The sequence below is a fragment of the Corythoichthys intestinalis genome, chromosome 15 (assembly GCF_030265065.1).
Source record: "Corythoichthys intestinalis isolate RoL2023-P3 chromosome 15, ASM3026506v1, whole genome shotgun sequence".
Classification (NCBI taxonomy): domain Eukaryota; kingdom Metazoa; phylum Chordata; class Actinopteri; order Syngnathiformes; family Syngnathidae; genus Corythoichthys; species Corythoichthys intestinalis.
In genome coordinates, this window is record NC_080409.1 from 34,956,135 (window position 1) to 34,973,109 (window position 16,975).

The following is a 16,975-nucleotide window of genomic DNA, read 5'->3' on the forward strand; positions in this document are numbered from 1 at the left end:
AACGGATCGCTATTAGGCGAGTACGGCAGCCGCAGGAGAACAAAACATGTGCAACTATAATATTCCCATCGCACCTGAAAAATAAACAAAATTAAAAGAGGCACATTCTAAACAATGTACTACACGTGGCATAATTATTTTGAATTTTAAGGCACTTCAATTGTCATATATACAAAACCAGTATTTTTTTAGTTGAAGGAGCAGGGGCTGGTCTGTGTCGTCACGTCCGGTCTAAAATGGCGAACAACAACAACAACACATTCAGTTGTATTAAATGAAGTGTTTCGTTGTGTTTCAGTCAAACAATGTGGGGTTTTGGCGACGTGAACTTATCGTATCCTGTCGGACTATAGACGACTGAGTGTGGCATCTAAAACTGTAAATATACAATTTTTTTTTTCCGGCATAAAGATCTTACTTCGTTATCATACTAAGCGATTGACTGTTAAAAGTGATTGTGAAACAGTTATTGAAGCCACATAAAATTCTTCCTTTCGAATCACCTCGGATTCGTAAATTACATCGATTACGCTCTTTGCGTAGCCCTGAATGAAAGCTAACAATAGTGAAATAAATATATTTGATCGAAAGTCGTGATATTTCATTTATCTTATGAATTCAATCTGTTTTACCTCGTGTTTTCATTTCTATGAAGCAATGATTACTTTTGATGGTCAATTACAACAAATGTAATTTGAATTTCTTTTTTAACAGTGTAACAATGAGTAATCGCAGAAAGAAGGTCCCCCCTGTAAGGGTGGACGAGGCGGCAAAACAGAGGTTGAACTGGAATATGCTGGAGGATCGAAAGAATGAGGACATCCAGGTGATGCCATCTTCCACCCTTCCCGTCCATCTGTCTTTGGGCATCTCTTTGGACGTCTTGCCGCCCCCGCCCCCCATCGAACTCCCTGGAACATCGACTAGCTGTCCCTCCACCTCCATGACACTCGCAGTGCTGCCTGCCACCCAGCTTGACCTCATTTGGAAAGCGCTCATCGGGGAGTTCTACATCCGGCCAGCCAGACTGCCGTCAGAGCATCGACAAAGTGCGTTTACGCTTCGCAAGTTGGCTGACCGTCTCTGCATCAGCTTTGGGAACACCGAGGAGCCCGACCCGGATGACGACAACTGCGCAGTCGAATGCAGCTTTGCTGTCATCCTGCTGGAGGACCTGGACTGGCTTCAGAAGAGACGAGTGGTACAGCTCTGCCACCAGCAAGAAGAGCACTCCTTCAAGGTATGGAAAAAATGTCCAAATTTTAAATGGCTGCATATGGTACCACTATCAACTATGAAGTGTCCCATATTGTTGGTTCACCACTTTGTAGTGCTGCTTGAATGTATTGTGATTAAAGGCTACAACTAAAAAATAATGTCAATCTTTTTTTTCATCCCAATTTATCTCATCAGGTTGGGATTTACCTGCTGGAAAGCGGACTCGGAAAGCCGGAGTTTCTCAGTGAGGGAAACGCTCGCTTGAAGAAAGCCAATCAGCTCATGCAGAAGATGATGGAGTATTTTTATGACTTCATCATTCCAGGTTAGTGAACTCATCACATGTAAGGTTAGGGTTACGTTATCTAGCTTTAGTAATTTGTCAGATATTTGCCTTGGCTGCCATTGATGGCACTGAAACTTGAGCGTTCACAGCCAGTCCTCCAAGTTTAAACAAATTGGACATTTATAGTGCTGGCCAAAAGTATTGGCACCCCTGCAATTCTGTCTGATAATTCTCAATTTCTCCCAGAAAATGATTGCAATTACAAATGCTTTGGTAGTAATATCTTTATTTATTTAGCTTGCAATGAAAAAAGACAAAAGAGAATTGGAGAAAAAATTAAATCTTTATCATTTTACACAAAACTCCAAAAATGGGCCGGCCAAAAGTATTGGCACCCTTCGAAAAATCATGTGATGCTTCTCTAATTTGTGTAATTAAAAGCACCTGTCACTTACTTGTGGTACATAACAGGTGGTGGCAATAACTAAATCACACGTGAATCCAGTTAAAATGGATTAAAGTTGACTCAACCTCTGTCCTGTGTCCTTGTGTGTAACACATTGAGCATGGAGAAAAGAAAGAAGACCAAAGAAAACTGTCTGAGGACTTAATAAGCAAAATTGTGAAGAAGCATGGGCAATCTCAAGGCTACAAGTCCATCTCCAAAGACCCGAATGGTCCTGTGTCTACCGTGCGCAGTGTCATCAATAAGTGTAAAGCTCTAGGCACTGTGGCTTTTCTACCTATATGTGGACGGAAAAGAAAAATAGACAAGAGATATCAACGAAAGATTGTGCTGATGGTGGATAAAGAACCTCGACTAACATCCAAACAAGTTCAAGATGTCCTGCAGTCTGAGGGTACAACAGCGTCAATCCGTCGGCGTCTGAATGAAAAGGGGCTCTATGGTAGGATACCCAGGAAGACCCCACTTCTGACCCAGAGACATAAAAAAGCCAGGCTGGAGTTTGCCAAAACTTACCTGAGAAAGCATAAAACGTTTTGGAAGAATGTTCCCTGGTCAGATGAGACAAAAGTACAGCTTTTTGGAAAAAGGCATCATCATAGAGTTTACAGGAAAGAAAAGAACACGGTCCCCACAGTCAAACGTGGCGGAAGTTCCCTGATGTTTTGGGGTTGCTTACTGCCTCTGGCACTGGACTGCTTGACCGTGTGCATGGCATTATGAAGTCTGAATACTACCAACAAATTTTGCAGCATAATATAGGGCCCAGTGAGAGAAAGCTGGGTCTCCCTTAGAGGTCATGGGTCTTCAAACAGGACAATGACCCAAAACACACTTCAAAAAGCACAAGAAAATGGTTTGAGAGAAAGAACTAGAGACTTCTAAAGTGGCCAGCAATGAGTCCAGACCTGAATCCCATAGAACACCGACTGTGGAGAGATCTGAAAATGGTAGTTTGGAGAAGGCACCCTTTAAATCTCAGAGACCTGGAGCAGTTGGCCAAAGAAGAATGGTCTAAAATTCCAGCAGAGTATTGTAAGAAAGTTATTGATGGATACCGGAAGCGGTTGTTCGCAGTTATTTTGTCTAAAGGTTGTGCTACCAAGTATTGGGCTGAGGAAGCCAATACTTTTGTCCGGCCCGTTGTTGGAGTTTTGTGTAAAATGATCATAATTTTTTTTTCATTCTCTTTTGTGTTTTTTCATTGCAAGCAAAATAAATGAAGATATTACTGCCAACACATTTGTAATTGCAATCATTTTCTGGGAGAAATTGAGCATTATCTGACAGAATTGCAGGGGTGCCAATACTTTTGGCCAGCACTGTATTCATATCAATGGCAGGCAAGAATTACTATGAAAATAAAAAAAATCAACCGTAGAGTATTATTGGGTGCCATAACAGGAATGAATTTCTGTTTTGAAATCTTAAAATTATTAATTTTCATTTTATTCAGATTTTATTTATTCAGAAATGTATTTCTCTAAAAGATATATTCAAAAACTATTTAAGAATGCGATTAAAAAATATATATATTATTCAAAGTTTTTTTTTTTTTAAAATGACCTAAAATAGGTACTTTTTTAGAATTTACCGCAGATTTCAATATCTTCTGCGGAAATCAAAACAGTCAGCAGAATACAGGGCATGGTGCAAAATACTACATTTTACTTGTTTTTCTCACAGCGTTAAATTCCCTGACTGAATGTTAGCATTTTTCAGCAGTCAGCAGTAATCTTTATAATAATGAATGTGGTATAAAATAATTTATACTTTGTTCTAATTGTTTTTTTCAATGCAATCTTCGGCACTTTATGTGTTATTTTTCTGTGCCTCATATAGGTGTGTGAAAAATATCGAAATGGGATATATCGTGATACTTTGTATCCCAAAAGGTTATCGATATGCTCCTGCCAAGAATCGAAATATCGTTTTAAAAAGGTGTCAATGTCTAAAAAAAATAAAATGAAAAGGAACCAACAAGTTGCTAACAAAGTCTTCCACCATAATAGTGTCTCAGTTAACTCTAAGGCTGCATTGACGGTGGACGTCTGTGCCATGTTTTTCTGCCAGAAGTGGTGGACAATGAGGAGGAGGAATGTGATACAGATCTGGAGAGGCAGAACGTAGAAGAGCTTTATGAATACGTCCGGCGCGTACATCAGACGGACGGCCGACGCGAAGGGACGTCTGATGTCCAGCACCAAGCTTTAGTCCCTGTGCTTCGTCCATATCAGAGCCAGGCTGTCAACTGGATGCTGATGCGGGAGAAATTCAGGAATACGTCTTTGAAAGGTAGAATGAGAAAAAGGATTTCACCTCTATCTTTGCCTCAGTTACAGTCAATGACTTAAAAACATTATGATTTGTTCTCCATCTCTTAGGTTGTGATTTAATGTAATTTTTACAAAGAAGTCAGTAAATTGATACATTTGACAGCTGTGTTTACTAATGAGGTTATCCCTGCCCCATTTTTGCAGAACAATCGCTGCATTTCCTGTGGCGGGAGTTGGTCACTTTGTGCGGCAAGAAATTGTTCTACAACCCTTTTACTGGCTGGTGAGGAACTCATCTTACCATATCACACCGCACCTCAACACATTTTTCTCATAAAAATTAAAAAATCATGAATTTCATTTTCATGCAATATCACCGAGTTTTGGATATGGGGTTCTGTAATAAATGTGGTTTTGTCACCGATTATTAAGTGGATTTATAATCATTTCATTCTTTCAGTTTAATTCGCGAGTTTCCACTGGCTGGCGTGGAGCGGCCCGGCGGCATTCTGGCTGACGAGATGGGACTGGGGAAGACTGTGGAGGTTCTAGCCCTGATTCTGTCCCACGGCCGACAGGACCTGGAGCAGCAGGCGCTCACTCTGCCTGTGGTGAGAACTACCATTTACAGATGAATATGATCATGTTAAAAAAAATAATCTACATGAGTGTTTTTTAAAACATTTTACCACAAGTTCCACTCAATCAGCTCTCCGAGTACCATCATCAAGGCCACAATTAACACACTGGCTGCCATTGACGGCGCTAGATGTCCAATCCGTTTGGATCGGAAGGGGCTGGCAGTGAATGATTGCTATTAGCCTTCCCAGTCCAAATTGATTGGACATCTAGCGCTTCCAGTGGCACAGAAATATTCACTGTCAGTCCTTCCAGTTCAAAAGAATTGCCGTCAATGGCAGGCAATGACTTAAAATTAATTTTTGTGTTAAGCCAAAATGTTGACAAAACAAGTTCAAAATGAACTATGATTGCCCTGCTTGCTCCCTAATGATCTCATTAGCTCAGAAACATGAATGTGTAATAATAACGTAATGTATCATTCCTTACACAAAAATTAAAAAACTGTGCTCTACTGATCGATGCGTATGCATCCCAAGAATATACCTACCAACTTTCACTGTAAGTGAACTAATTTCATTAGTTAGTTTCTTCACAAAGAACAAAGTCAGCAACAACTTGAGACCTTCGTCTGGTCAGTCTAATGAAAATGTGGAGGTTTTATAAGTTTTTTAAGCCACCTTTTGAACATCAACGATGTTCATGGATTTGGGGGAAAAAATGGTAATGTACACAATAGGGGTGCGCGATATCCATTTTTTTGAAACCGATATCGATAATTTCTTGCTCCTTAAGGCTGATACCAATGCGATTACCGATAATACATATCAAATTTTAAAATGTATATTCACCTGAGTTTTTGAACACTTGAACGTCAAAACTACTAGTGGTGGATTCAGCATAGATTTGCCTTTGAACTAACCAGATTTTTCATGATGACATTATTATTAGAATGAACAAAGCAAAGACAAGAACAGTTTTGACTTCAAATAAAGTACCCATATTTATTTTTTCAAATAAATATAATTTGAGTAGTGATGCACGATAATGCCGTTTTCAACCGACATCGATAACCGATAATTTCCTGCCCCTTCCACCCGATAACCGATAATGTCATGCCGATAATTCTATTCAAATATGTATGTAAAATTTCTAAAGTATACAAAGATCAAATGTTACTGTGCAAAAATGTAATTTAGTGCCATTTTATCCCCACATCAAATGTGAACAAGTAGTAAATTCCAACATCTAAACAATGGCAATGACATTGTGTAATGGTACGCTTTTGGCAACAATTACTTAGAGTAAACAACCAAGTTGCACAAAAATGCCTTTAAAAGTAAGCAATTCCTAACATATATCACATTACTACACTGCAAAAACACCTCCTTAAAACTAGCAGAATTGGACAAAACTGTTGATTGCGCACATTTGGAGGCTAAATCAAGTATATAATTATCGGATTGCATTATCGGTTGAATTTCGTTTTATATGGATTATCTGTGTGACGTCATAATTGCCATTATAGGCCGATAATTATTGGTGACCAATATTATCGTGCATCTCTAAATTTGAATCAGTCACAATCATTCAGTCAGTGTCATTGAACATGTGTTCCCCTGAACAATGAGCACTGAACTAAAACAAACTCAACAGGTATTGTGAAATGTCATCAGATAAAAACATTTGGTGCAACAGGAGAGGAGACTGTTGTGGTCTTGGTCCATGAAACAACTTTCTTAACCTGGCAATTATAGGAAAGCAAGCCTATCAATAACCAAAAGGCATCTCAATAACTCGTAAAAACAAGTCTTTAAAATGCAAACATTTGCCAATTGCAAAAGTAAGGTTCATCACTCAGCGATGGAAAAATAAGGCCACTAGAACAGTAACAAAACTTTGCATAAGCCAAGGCAAGGATTCAAGTACAGAAATACAAGTAAATGTCTGTATAAATCCAACTGAAACAAAAACTGCATGAAAACTCTTCACAGCATCAAAAAGTAAATAAGGCACTGAAACATGTTAACACTTTAGTGAAAACGCATTCCTCATTGTCAAAAATATGGTAGAACAAAAAGGATTAATGGCTTGCCTTAAAATAATCCATATTTATGGCAGTGAATGAACCAATTTTCAATAAAGCATGAGGTTTCTTCTCTGTACAGTAAGAAATCCTTGTCCAGCCAATGCGCCGCCAGACCAAGCATGCTGACATGACTAACATTACACGTCCATATGTCCATTGCGAAACTTATGTGCCGTGCATGGTTGCCGATCAAAGTATGGACGAGTGTGGCAATCTCATTACACTTTGCCGGTAAACATTCATCTGAAAAGTGGCGGCGGCTTGGAATGATAACCTGGGATGGGCAGCTTCATTCGCAGCTCGCGCGTCTTTGTACTGTTTTAAAACACCATCGAAGCGGTTGTGATCTTTTAAGTGGCTTATTAAGATGTGTTTTAGCCCGACACCTTTTTCCCCTTCTCGTGGAACTTAGGCTTTGCATGTGTTACAAATTGCAAGTGAGGCATTCTCCACCGGCAACTTAAAAAAAAATCCTACACTACCGACGCCATGCTTGTTGTTTACTAGCCAGCCGTGCTGCACACTGCCATCATTTGAGCATTACGTCACAGAAATGGAGCGCTTGATTTGTTGCAAAACTCCCTCTTCTTAAACCACACACAGTCACTGATACATTGTACTGGCAAAACAGGAATAGAAACAAACACACATCCCAATCCACCGACACTGTGCCAAAAATATTATATTATCGGTCCTATTAACCCTTTAAGGTCTGGGCCTATTTTGTCTTATTTTTCATGCCTTTGAAGTTGCCTTTATATTTCAAAGAAAGAATTGTTTACGATGGCCTGGTTTGGTCCCTTTTTTTGTGACACCTTGAACTTCATGTCCAAACTGTTGTTTCCTTCACTGACCAATTATAAATCATCATTTTGGGCCCAAAAAGACCAAAAATTCCAAAATCGTTTTGTCAAAATTTTTAATATTGATGTCCAATTGACAACCAAACATGCGTAACGAATCGTTTTGAAACTTTGTAATATTTATTCAACATGTTAGGATGAACATTCAACCAAAAAAACTTAGAATAAATAGTCTTATATTTGACAATTCAACATAAACAACAGGTATAGCCATAGGCGTTTTTTGCCTTTATACATGCTCTAGTCAAAACAGGTTATATACAGCAGACCAAACAGTGAAGAACAGTGAACAAATATATACCATCTAACACAAAAAATGTTTAGAGACCATCTCTATATGAGTTTAGGTATTGCGGCCCATCACCTGATGAAAACTATGTACACACAATCAAGCTTCTTGAACACACATTTATATACACAAATTGAGAAGACTGATTGTGGGGGAAAAAAAATATATATATAACATTGGGGAAAAAAGTATTTTCAAAAATATTTACAATAAATAACTTAAATTTTTTTCAGGCATGCCACTCCGAAAAGCAGTTTCGTCCTGGAATTAGACACAGGGCTACATCACACAGCCCACACTTCCATGGGGTGTCGGTCCTCTTTCCACCCTTCCATTTTCATTTCACTTTACTTTCATTGTCACTATAAATGTACATGAAAAAAAAGTCAGTATTTATGAAAATAATAAAGTATAAAATAAAAATATATACAGAAATAAATAATAATGGAAATCTATATGTATGACAATAGAAAGAATACCATAGCTGAATATGTGCTACATCCCTAATCTTCATATAGAAAGAAGACCACAAATTATACTTTGATCCGATATGCACATTTTATTATTATTTACACAAACACACACTTATATTGCATCAAAATTAACTTTGTCTTGCAATATCAAAAGAAACTTTCAAAAGAAACTTTTTCAGCAGCATAAAAAAAAAAAAAAGTGGGTTGGCTTACCTCTGCTCGTCGATGGCGTCACCCACGTGTTCAAATCCGTCACTATCTTCACTCGAGGACTCTTCCGAAGAAGACGATGATGACGAATTTGGACCATCCTCTTCCTCACGTTGATCAAAAAGCACAATTGCTTGCGCTAAATTTAGTTATCCGTTCATTCTCAAAGTCACACAAAGTCGCTCGCTCGCTCGATTCAAACGGCCGTCGGTCGTCACCTCGCTGCTTCAGAACACTCCTCCCTCTCGTTCGGTGGAACCTCGCACGGCAGTTATATTTATTAAAAAAAAAAAAAAAAACGCATGTTGTGCTTCCACTGTGACTTCGAAAGGGTTCGTTTGATTTGTGTTTTTTTCATGGAGCTTCCGTTTTGAAAAAGGACAAGAAATGATGGAAATATAGACATAAACAAATGATCCATGCAGCGTTTTAATGTTTTTTTTGAGAGGACAATAAAACTATAAAACTTAAATGACAATATCTCACGTTTTAGTTGGTCGATTGACTTCAAATAACAACGAGAGTAAACCGCAACTTCCACACTTTAAAACGAGACCAACCAACGGCATGTGGGTGACGTAATTAAAACGCGAGGGCGCTTCAAAGACGACGTGCGCTGAGGACGCGCCGGCGCGTCCTTCGACTCTCAAGGGTTAATAATGTTATTGGATTTATTGGGATTACGTCATGATTCCTATTATCGGACCGATAATTATCGTTCACCTGTAGTACGTAAGGCTTGCACTGAGAAGTTGTTCCTAAATATGTGAAAATAAACAATTCTCAAACATTCAATCCTAATCTTTTGTAGTTTAAGTTGAACCCAACTAAAATGTACTTGTTTAATGCAGAGTACCAGAATAAAAATAGATTGTTTGAACATTTCATTCAGTCAGTACCACTAGAGCAAGCCTGTGTAGTAGCGGTGTTTGGCAATTCCTTCCTACATTGCGAGACGTCTACACTATGTTCAGTGCGCTTGCGCAAGCATCTGCTTGCATGCGCACATTGGTTAAAAGCAGCGAGTACTCACTATTTTTGTTTTTATTGAGTTTTTATTACCTTTTAAGTGCCTTAAAATACTGCATGTATTTCCCTTTCATACTTTTAACTGTAGTGTTTTCTTGTGGTAGCTTTAAAGCAGTGTTGATCTGTTGACCACATTAGTCACGTAGCGTATTTAAACAATCCTTATTTGATATAACTACATTTAAGTAATTTTTTAAGGCATTTTTTTGTACGTTCTGCCTGTATGCATCCAAACAAAACAAGTTGTAGGCACACAATATTAATTTGGGTTTCAAATTCGCCTTGTGTTAGAAGTTTCGCAGATGTAGGAAATTTTTGCAGAACACCGGTGGTACTCATACCACACTCGACAACAACTCACCTAGGTTAAAATCTGCTTTTTTTTTTTTCTTTGTTAGGGGACGTCTGTGAATTATTTTGTGCCCCCGCCTCCGCTGGAGAGTGAAAAAGTCATTCAGTGCAAGCCTGAAGCGCAGCCGAAGATTAAGATATCTCACCCAGGTATGCATTTATCCCTCAAGAGATAGAATCCTCAAGTACTGTACTTCCCTGGCTTTTTTTGTTGTTGCTGAAAATGTTTAATTTTGACATTTTGATTGTCGGAAAAGTCTTATGTAAAGAAAATTTGATTTTGATACTTGATAATGCTTCATTTTAGGGTTGTTCCGATCATGTTGTTTTGCTCCCGATCCGATTCCGATCGTTTTAGTTTGAGTATCTGCCGATCCCGATATTTCCCGATCCGATTGCTGTTTTTTGCTCCTGATTCAATTCCAATCATTCCCGATAATTTTTCCCGATCATATACATTTTGGCAATGCATTAAGAAAAAAATGAATAAAACTCGGAAGAATATATACATTAAACATACAGTACATAAGTACTGTATTTGTTTATTATGACAACAAATCCTCAAGATGGCATTTACATTATTATCATTCTTTCTGTGAGAGGGATCCACGGATAGAAAGACTTGTGACTTTGTATATTGTGACTAAATACTGCCATCTAGTGTATTTGTTGAGCTTTCAGTAAATGATACTGAAGGCCATGCCCAAATGCATGATGGGAAGTGGAACCATGACTGTGCATAGTGCTACCAGTTAGGCCTGAACGATATATCGTTTAAACATCGCCATCGCGATGTGCGCATGTGCAATAGTCCCATCGCAAGGACGTGCGATAGTTATTTAATTTCATTTTTTTTAATCCACAAACGTTTGTTTTGAGGAAGGAGAGGGGAAAAAAGCGCACAGTTTCTCTTTCTCTCCAGCAAGTCATCGGCTCCTCCCCCTCCCCCTGCAACAGTGGAGTGGAGGGAGGAGGGGCCGAACAGCAGAGCGGAGGGAGGAGGGCCCGTTCTCAAAGTGAAAGCAAGCAATCAACACGTCGGAGGAGCAAGGAAGACTGTATCCAAAAGGAGTTTTGGAAGTATTTTGGCAAGAACAAGACTATAAGGGACAAAAAACAGCCCTGTCGACAGTGCCTCGCCATGTTTGCCTCAACAAGAAGTAATCTGTCAAACATGTGGGACCATTTAAAACGCAGGTATCTATGCATTCCTGCTACGAGCTCCCCATCAGAGACTTTTTAGCACAGGTGGGAACATTGTTAAATGCCAACGTTCTTTTCTCAAGCCTGCTATAGTGGATAAACTAATAGTCTTGGCCAAAAACCTATGAGACCCAGTTGAGAATTGCTGAGCAAGGAAGGTGGACGATATGCAGACAAATACATAACACAGCTGAAGGAATGTCTTTTCTTCTTTTTATTGATGTGACAGCTATCAGGAAGGCAGGAAATTTGGGAGTTAAAATGGTTCTGTTATTCATCACAGTTATTTGCAGTTATTCAGTTCAATTATTTACAAGTTCAATTGAGTTTGTTTCTTTTATATTTAAATTTATTGTAAACCGTATTTTTCAAATAACTATATATAGTACAGCTGCACATAAAGTTTTGATACTTAATATTTTTGTTGAAATATTTTTACAACTTTGTTGCCGTTTTGCAGTTTTATATTGTTATATTTTGTGTAAACAACTCAGGGGACTAATGCACTTGCACTTTTATTAGTCAGATTTAATATTTAAGTTCAAATATGTTGACAACTTTGTTGTTTAACTGAGGTTTTTATGTATTGTTATAGTTTGTGAACTCTTTTGTCATATTTAATATTTTTGTTCAAATATGTTGACAACTTTGTTGTTTTACTGAGGTTTTTATTTATTGTTATAGTTTGTGAACAACTCTTTTATTTGTCATATTTAATATTTTTGTTCAAATATGTTGACAACTTTGTTGTTATTTTACAGAAGTTTTTATTTATTGTTATATTTTGTCAAAAACTTAGGGGACTAATGCACCTGCTCTTTTATTTATCATTTAATGTATTTGCTGCTGTTGGAGTGTAAAATATTGTATTCAATAAATGATCTATTTTTTGCAGACATGACTTCCTGGATACCTTCATACAGAAATCTTCATCATTCACAAATTAAACGGTATTATATGAATACACTGTGGTCACGGTGTGTTATGTAAAGTATTTCCAAACAGCTATTCAAGTCATTTAGTGAAAATTTCTTTAAAAAAGATAGATCTTTTTTTTTTTTTTAATATCGCAATATAATATCGCAATATATTGCAAACCTGAAAAAAATCGCAACAATAGTTTTTTCCAATATCGTTCAGGCCTACTACCAGTTGATATATCTTCTCTGCGTTGGGAATAACATAAAGTGTTAAGAAAAAGATCAATTGCTACCTTGCTTCCCCACATTGCTTCCCATGATATTTTTAATCTTAGGGAGAGGGATTGTAAGGCTTTAGCCAATTAAAAAAAGCTCCAAAGGCTGCCAAAATTCACTCTACTCATATTACGCTGCCTTTTATCTCTCTATATAGGTAATACGGTGCCATTACAGTTTGAGCGCGACATTGCGTGAGTGGGTCATGCAGCGCATGCATTAATTGCGTTAAATATTTTAACGTGATACATTTAAAAAAAAATAAAAATTACTGCCGTAATTGGGATAAATTTGATAACCCTACCTTAAGCCTAAACTAAAGACTCTGGATAAGTGTAACATATTATGTCTGTAACGTTAAATACAATTAGAAAACGATTTGATTAAAAAATATATATATATTAAAAAAAGGCATGGCCTATATTCTTTTGCCGATTCCAATACTTTGAAAATGACATGATCGGACCCGATCGATCGGCATCACATCTCTACTTAATTTAATTATTTTGATTTTAATATTTGCGTATTTCTACTTGTACTTAATAGAATGCATTCTAACCTGCAATATAATGCTAGAAAAAAATTCCTATGACTTTGTAATTGTCAATTGCATACAGTTTTAGGCCACACATAGACTTCCATCAGAATGCTTATAATTTGCTTTATAAGATTTGGGGTCATTTATTAATTTTTAAATCATTGTTTTTATGTGGGCAGGATTGTGTGAAAAGCATATTTTGTAATCATTTAATAAATTACATTTTTTTTGTTATACATTGCAATGAAATATTTCTATGCGTGGAGGAAAAAGAGCTAACCAGTGTCCAGTTTCAATATTTAATATTCATATGTGTTAATTCATTTTCTTTTTTTAAATGTGCGGATTCAAGAATTGCAGTGACAACCATTGCTTGCTCTCTCGCAGCTGTACGCGTAATGCTGCTCACTGCCATCAAGGAGATGCGCTCGGGCAAAGGGGCCTCGGTCAACGCCGTGTTCACATACATCCGCGCCACCTACGGCTACGATCTGCTGAAGAACCGCAGCCACATTAAGAAGACGTTGGCCAAGCTGACGGATGAGGGTCTGGTAGAGCAGGTGAAGGGCCGCGGTCTGGCTGGATCATTCCGTCTGGGCAAGAAGTACAAGGATGCCAAGAAGACGCTTGCGGTGCCACCCAAATCTGTATGCAGAAAAAAAATGTTTTACACTTGAGCAATATGCTATTGTTTTCTCTAATTGGAGTCTCTTTTTCAGAATGTGAAATACCCTGAGAGCTCGCCTAGAAAGACATTCCAGAGACGTGCAAAGGAGAAGGCCGAGGCGGCTCTCCAAAACTCCCTTAGTGAAGAGTATGGTGACGTTAACTTCCCGACGGTAACCCGGGACGGAAAGGCTGAAAGTGACGCCACGGGGGGCCACACTTCCAACTCTTGGGAGGAGCCAAGACCGGAGCCGGAGCCCCTCGTCCGGGCATCGGTTGTGCCCTTCAATGCGGCCGACTACCGCTTCGAGTGCATTTGCGGCGAGCTGGGAGTGGTGGACTACAAGGCACGCGTGCAGTGCATGAAGTGCCAACTGTGGCAGCACGCCAGCTGCGTCAACTACAAGGAAGAGAGTCTGGACACCACGCCATTCTATTGCCCTCATTGCCTGGTGGCCATGACGCCTGTCTCTACCGGGGCCACGCTCATCATCTCACCCAGTTCTATTTGTCACCAGTGGGTAGAGGAGATCAATCGCCACGTCAGGTCCGCCTCACTGCGAGTGCTGGTGAGAGAGCTTTTTTTTAATGTAAATGCTTTATTACACAGGTGGTAAACTCAAGGCCCAGCCCATATCCACAAAATTCTGTATTGCCCGCAAAAGTAATCAATCTGCGTCGACTACATGTTTTCTCACTAAAATAAAATTCGAATACATTTTCTGTAGTCCTCAATGAAAGATCGAGTACTACAGAAATCCGAGAATATTTACCGTTTTTTTATTCCCTTAACACTTAAACGATGTAATGACAGTATTAACCACCATCACCCGTTTTTAAACTAAAATGAATAAAAATAAGAGTAAATGATTACTTTTCCTTTTTTTAATGTAACTAAAGATGTTAAAATAAATTAATTTTACAAAAGTAGTTTTTTAAGCATAAACAATAAAAAGACAGTATTAGCCATTCCTTTTGCGTTTTTAAATCGAAAAGAAATGAAAAGAAAGAATATTTACTTTTCCTCATTTTATTTTTTAAATGTAAACAAAAATGAAAAAAATAAAGATAACAGTATATCGTTTTTTCCTTTTTAAATTACAAATAAAAAGAATATTTAGTATTACCTTATCATACAACCGCATCGACATCCAATTCTTTCGACATCCGACGTAAAATTTGACCCTTTGACACCGTAGCAATTACATTGTTTTCCTGTGGGACGGACGGTGGATTTTCTTGTGAAAGAAATCAACATGGGTCCCAAGAAGGTTAGTGCAGGCTGTAAAAAAAACCGGTGACGCTTACCATTGAAATTAAGAAAGAAATGATAGAAAAATATGAACGTTGTGTGTGTGTGAGTGAACTGGTTCGACAATATGGCATGTCTCCGACGACCTCCATTTGCCAGTCTCTTAAGTTAAGGTGACAATAAAACTTTATTTTATTCATTTCCGATTTATTAACCGGTGCAACTACAACATGAAAAAAAGAAAACTTCTCACTCTACCACACCTCTCTCGCTCTTTCTCTCTCTCTCATCAGTCACACGGTACGTTCAGGAACGGCATGCAAAACACAACCGCCACATTAAAACCTGATTCGTTACATTATTATTCCAATTTGTATTTATAATTTATTTGTTTTGCTATGTATAATTGTTATTTGTAATTGTACTAGCTGTATTTATTAAGGATTTAGCTTAGGTTTTTGGGCTGTAGCACGAATTACATATGAAAACATATGACCATTTCGACTTACAAACCACTGAAACCAGGTCCTGGAATGACTAAATTCATCTGTTGAAGAGGTACCGCTGTACATACATACATTGCCCTAAACGAATTTCTATCCTTTCCACCAGGTGAAATGCCCGCTTTGCACACATTCTCCCTTTTTGATAGCAAAATTTTTTTCACACAATTGTCATTACCACTCTAGTAGCTACCCATTAAGTTGCCGCGTTAGCTTCCAGAGCGTGTAGACGTCTTATTAGAAAATCCCGCTCAACATACGACCATTTGGACTTACAAACCAGGTCCTGGAATGAATTAAAATTCGTATGTAGATGCACCACTATATTCTATATTTTTTATTTAAAAAAAAAACAACAACACATATCTGTCTGTATACAGTGCGCGTGTGTGTAAAAACGGGCAACTAAACTGTTACAAATTATTCAGCAAATCATCCATCCATCCATCCATCCATCCATCCATCCATCCATCCATCCATCCATCCATCCATCCATCCATCCATAAAGGATCACACGGGGTAATGTTGCTTAGAGTGCTGCTGCCTTTTAGTGGGTCAATGAGGAGCAGCATTTAGTGTGTAAGTTACTTCATATGCTGGTAGCTGTACTGCTGACCAATTTATTAAGTGCAGTCCATCCGTCCATCCGTCCATCCATCCGAGAGACAGTCTCTCCAGCGTGTCCTGGGTCATCCCTGGAGCCTCCCTGCTTGTGGGACATGCCCAGAACACCTCTCCAGGGAGGCGTCCAGGGGGCATTTGAACCAGATGCCCGAGCAACCTCATCTAGCTTCTCTCAACACGGAGGAGTAGCAGCTTGACCCCTAGTCCCTCCCGGTTGACTGAGCTTCTCACCCTGCAGCAAATTATATTTTTTCTAAAAAAACGATGCCCATCGCTGCTAGGCACTGAGACACGATTATTTACTGGTTTCTTCCCCATGTACCAGGTGTACCAAGGCGTGAAGAAGCACGGCTTCATCCAGCCACGCGTGCTGGCTGAGCAGGACGTAGTCATCACCACGTACGATGTGCTGCGCTCGGAGCTCAACTACGTGGATATCCCGCACAGCAACAGTCACGACGCCCGCCGCTTCCGCAACCAGAAACGCTACATGGCCGTTCCTAGCCCCTTGGTGGCTGTTGAGTGGTGGCGCGTATGTCTGGATGAGGCGCAGATGGTGGAGTGTCCCACCGCCAAAGCGGCAGAGATGGCGCTGCGTCTCGCCTCGGTCAACCGGTGGTGTGTCAGTGGCACGCCAGTGCAGAGAGGCTTGGAAGGTAAGAAAAGTCCCAACCATTTTGCTACGTCAACAACCAAAGGGTCTCGAGTGGTTGGTTCATCTACAACAGACATGTCCAAAGTCCGGCCCGGGGGCCAAATGCGGCCCGTGGTCAAATTTCGTCCGGCCCCCAGCCTCTGTCATAAAATCAATAACGTCTGGCCCGCACACACTTAATAAATTGGTCAGCAGTACAGCTACCAGCA

The 16,975-nt window shown here is 39.1% G+C and overlaps 1 protein-coding gene across 3 annotated transcripts in view; it reads left to right on the forward strand.

Moving 5' to 3' along the window:
• Positions 1-230: 230 nt before the first annotated feature.
• shprh (SNF2 histone linker PHD RING helicase) overlaps positions 231-16,975 on the forward strand; it is a 41,417-nt gene continuing 24,672 nt past the window's right edge. For 2 of the 3 annotated variants that reach the window (XM_057859705.1, XM_057859707.1), the window contains exons 1-10: positions 231-378; positions 715-1,240; positions 1,414-1,543; positions 4,044-4,265; positions 4,451-4,529; positions 4,707-4,857; positions 10,177-10,279; positions 13,454-13,713; positions 13,786-14,301; positions 16,437-16,767. In XM_057859705.1, the coding sequence (XP_057715688.1) occupies positions 722-1,240; positions 1,414-1,543; positions 4,044-4,265; positions 4,451-4,529; positions 4,707-4,857; positions 10,177-10,279; positions 13,454-13,713; positions 13,786-14,301; positions 16,437-16,767 (2,311 nt within the window). In that variant the 5' untranslated portion in view covers positions 231-378; positions 715-721. The remainder of the gene's footprint in view (positions 379-714; positions 1,241-1,413; positions 1,544-4,043; positions 4,266-4,450; positions 4,530-4,706; positions 4,858-10,176; positions 10,280-13,453; positions 13,714-13,785; positions 14,302-16,436; positions 16,768-16,975) is intronic. The other variant, XM_057859706.1, reaches the window with a different exon arrangement.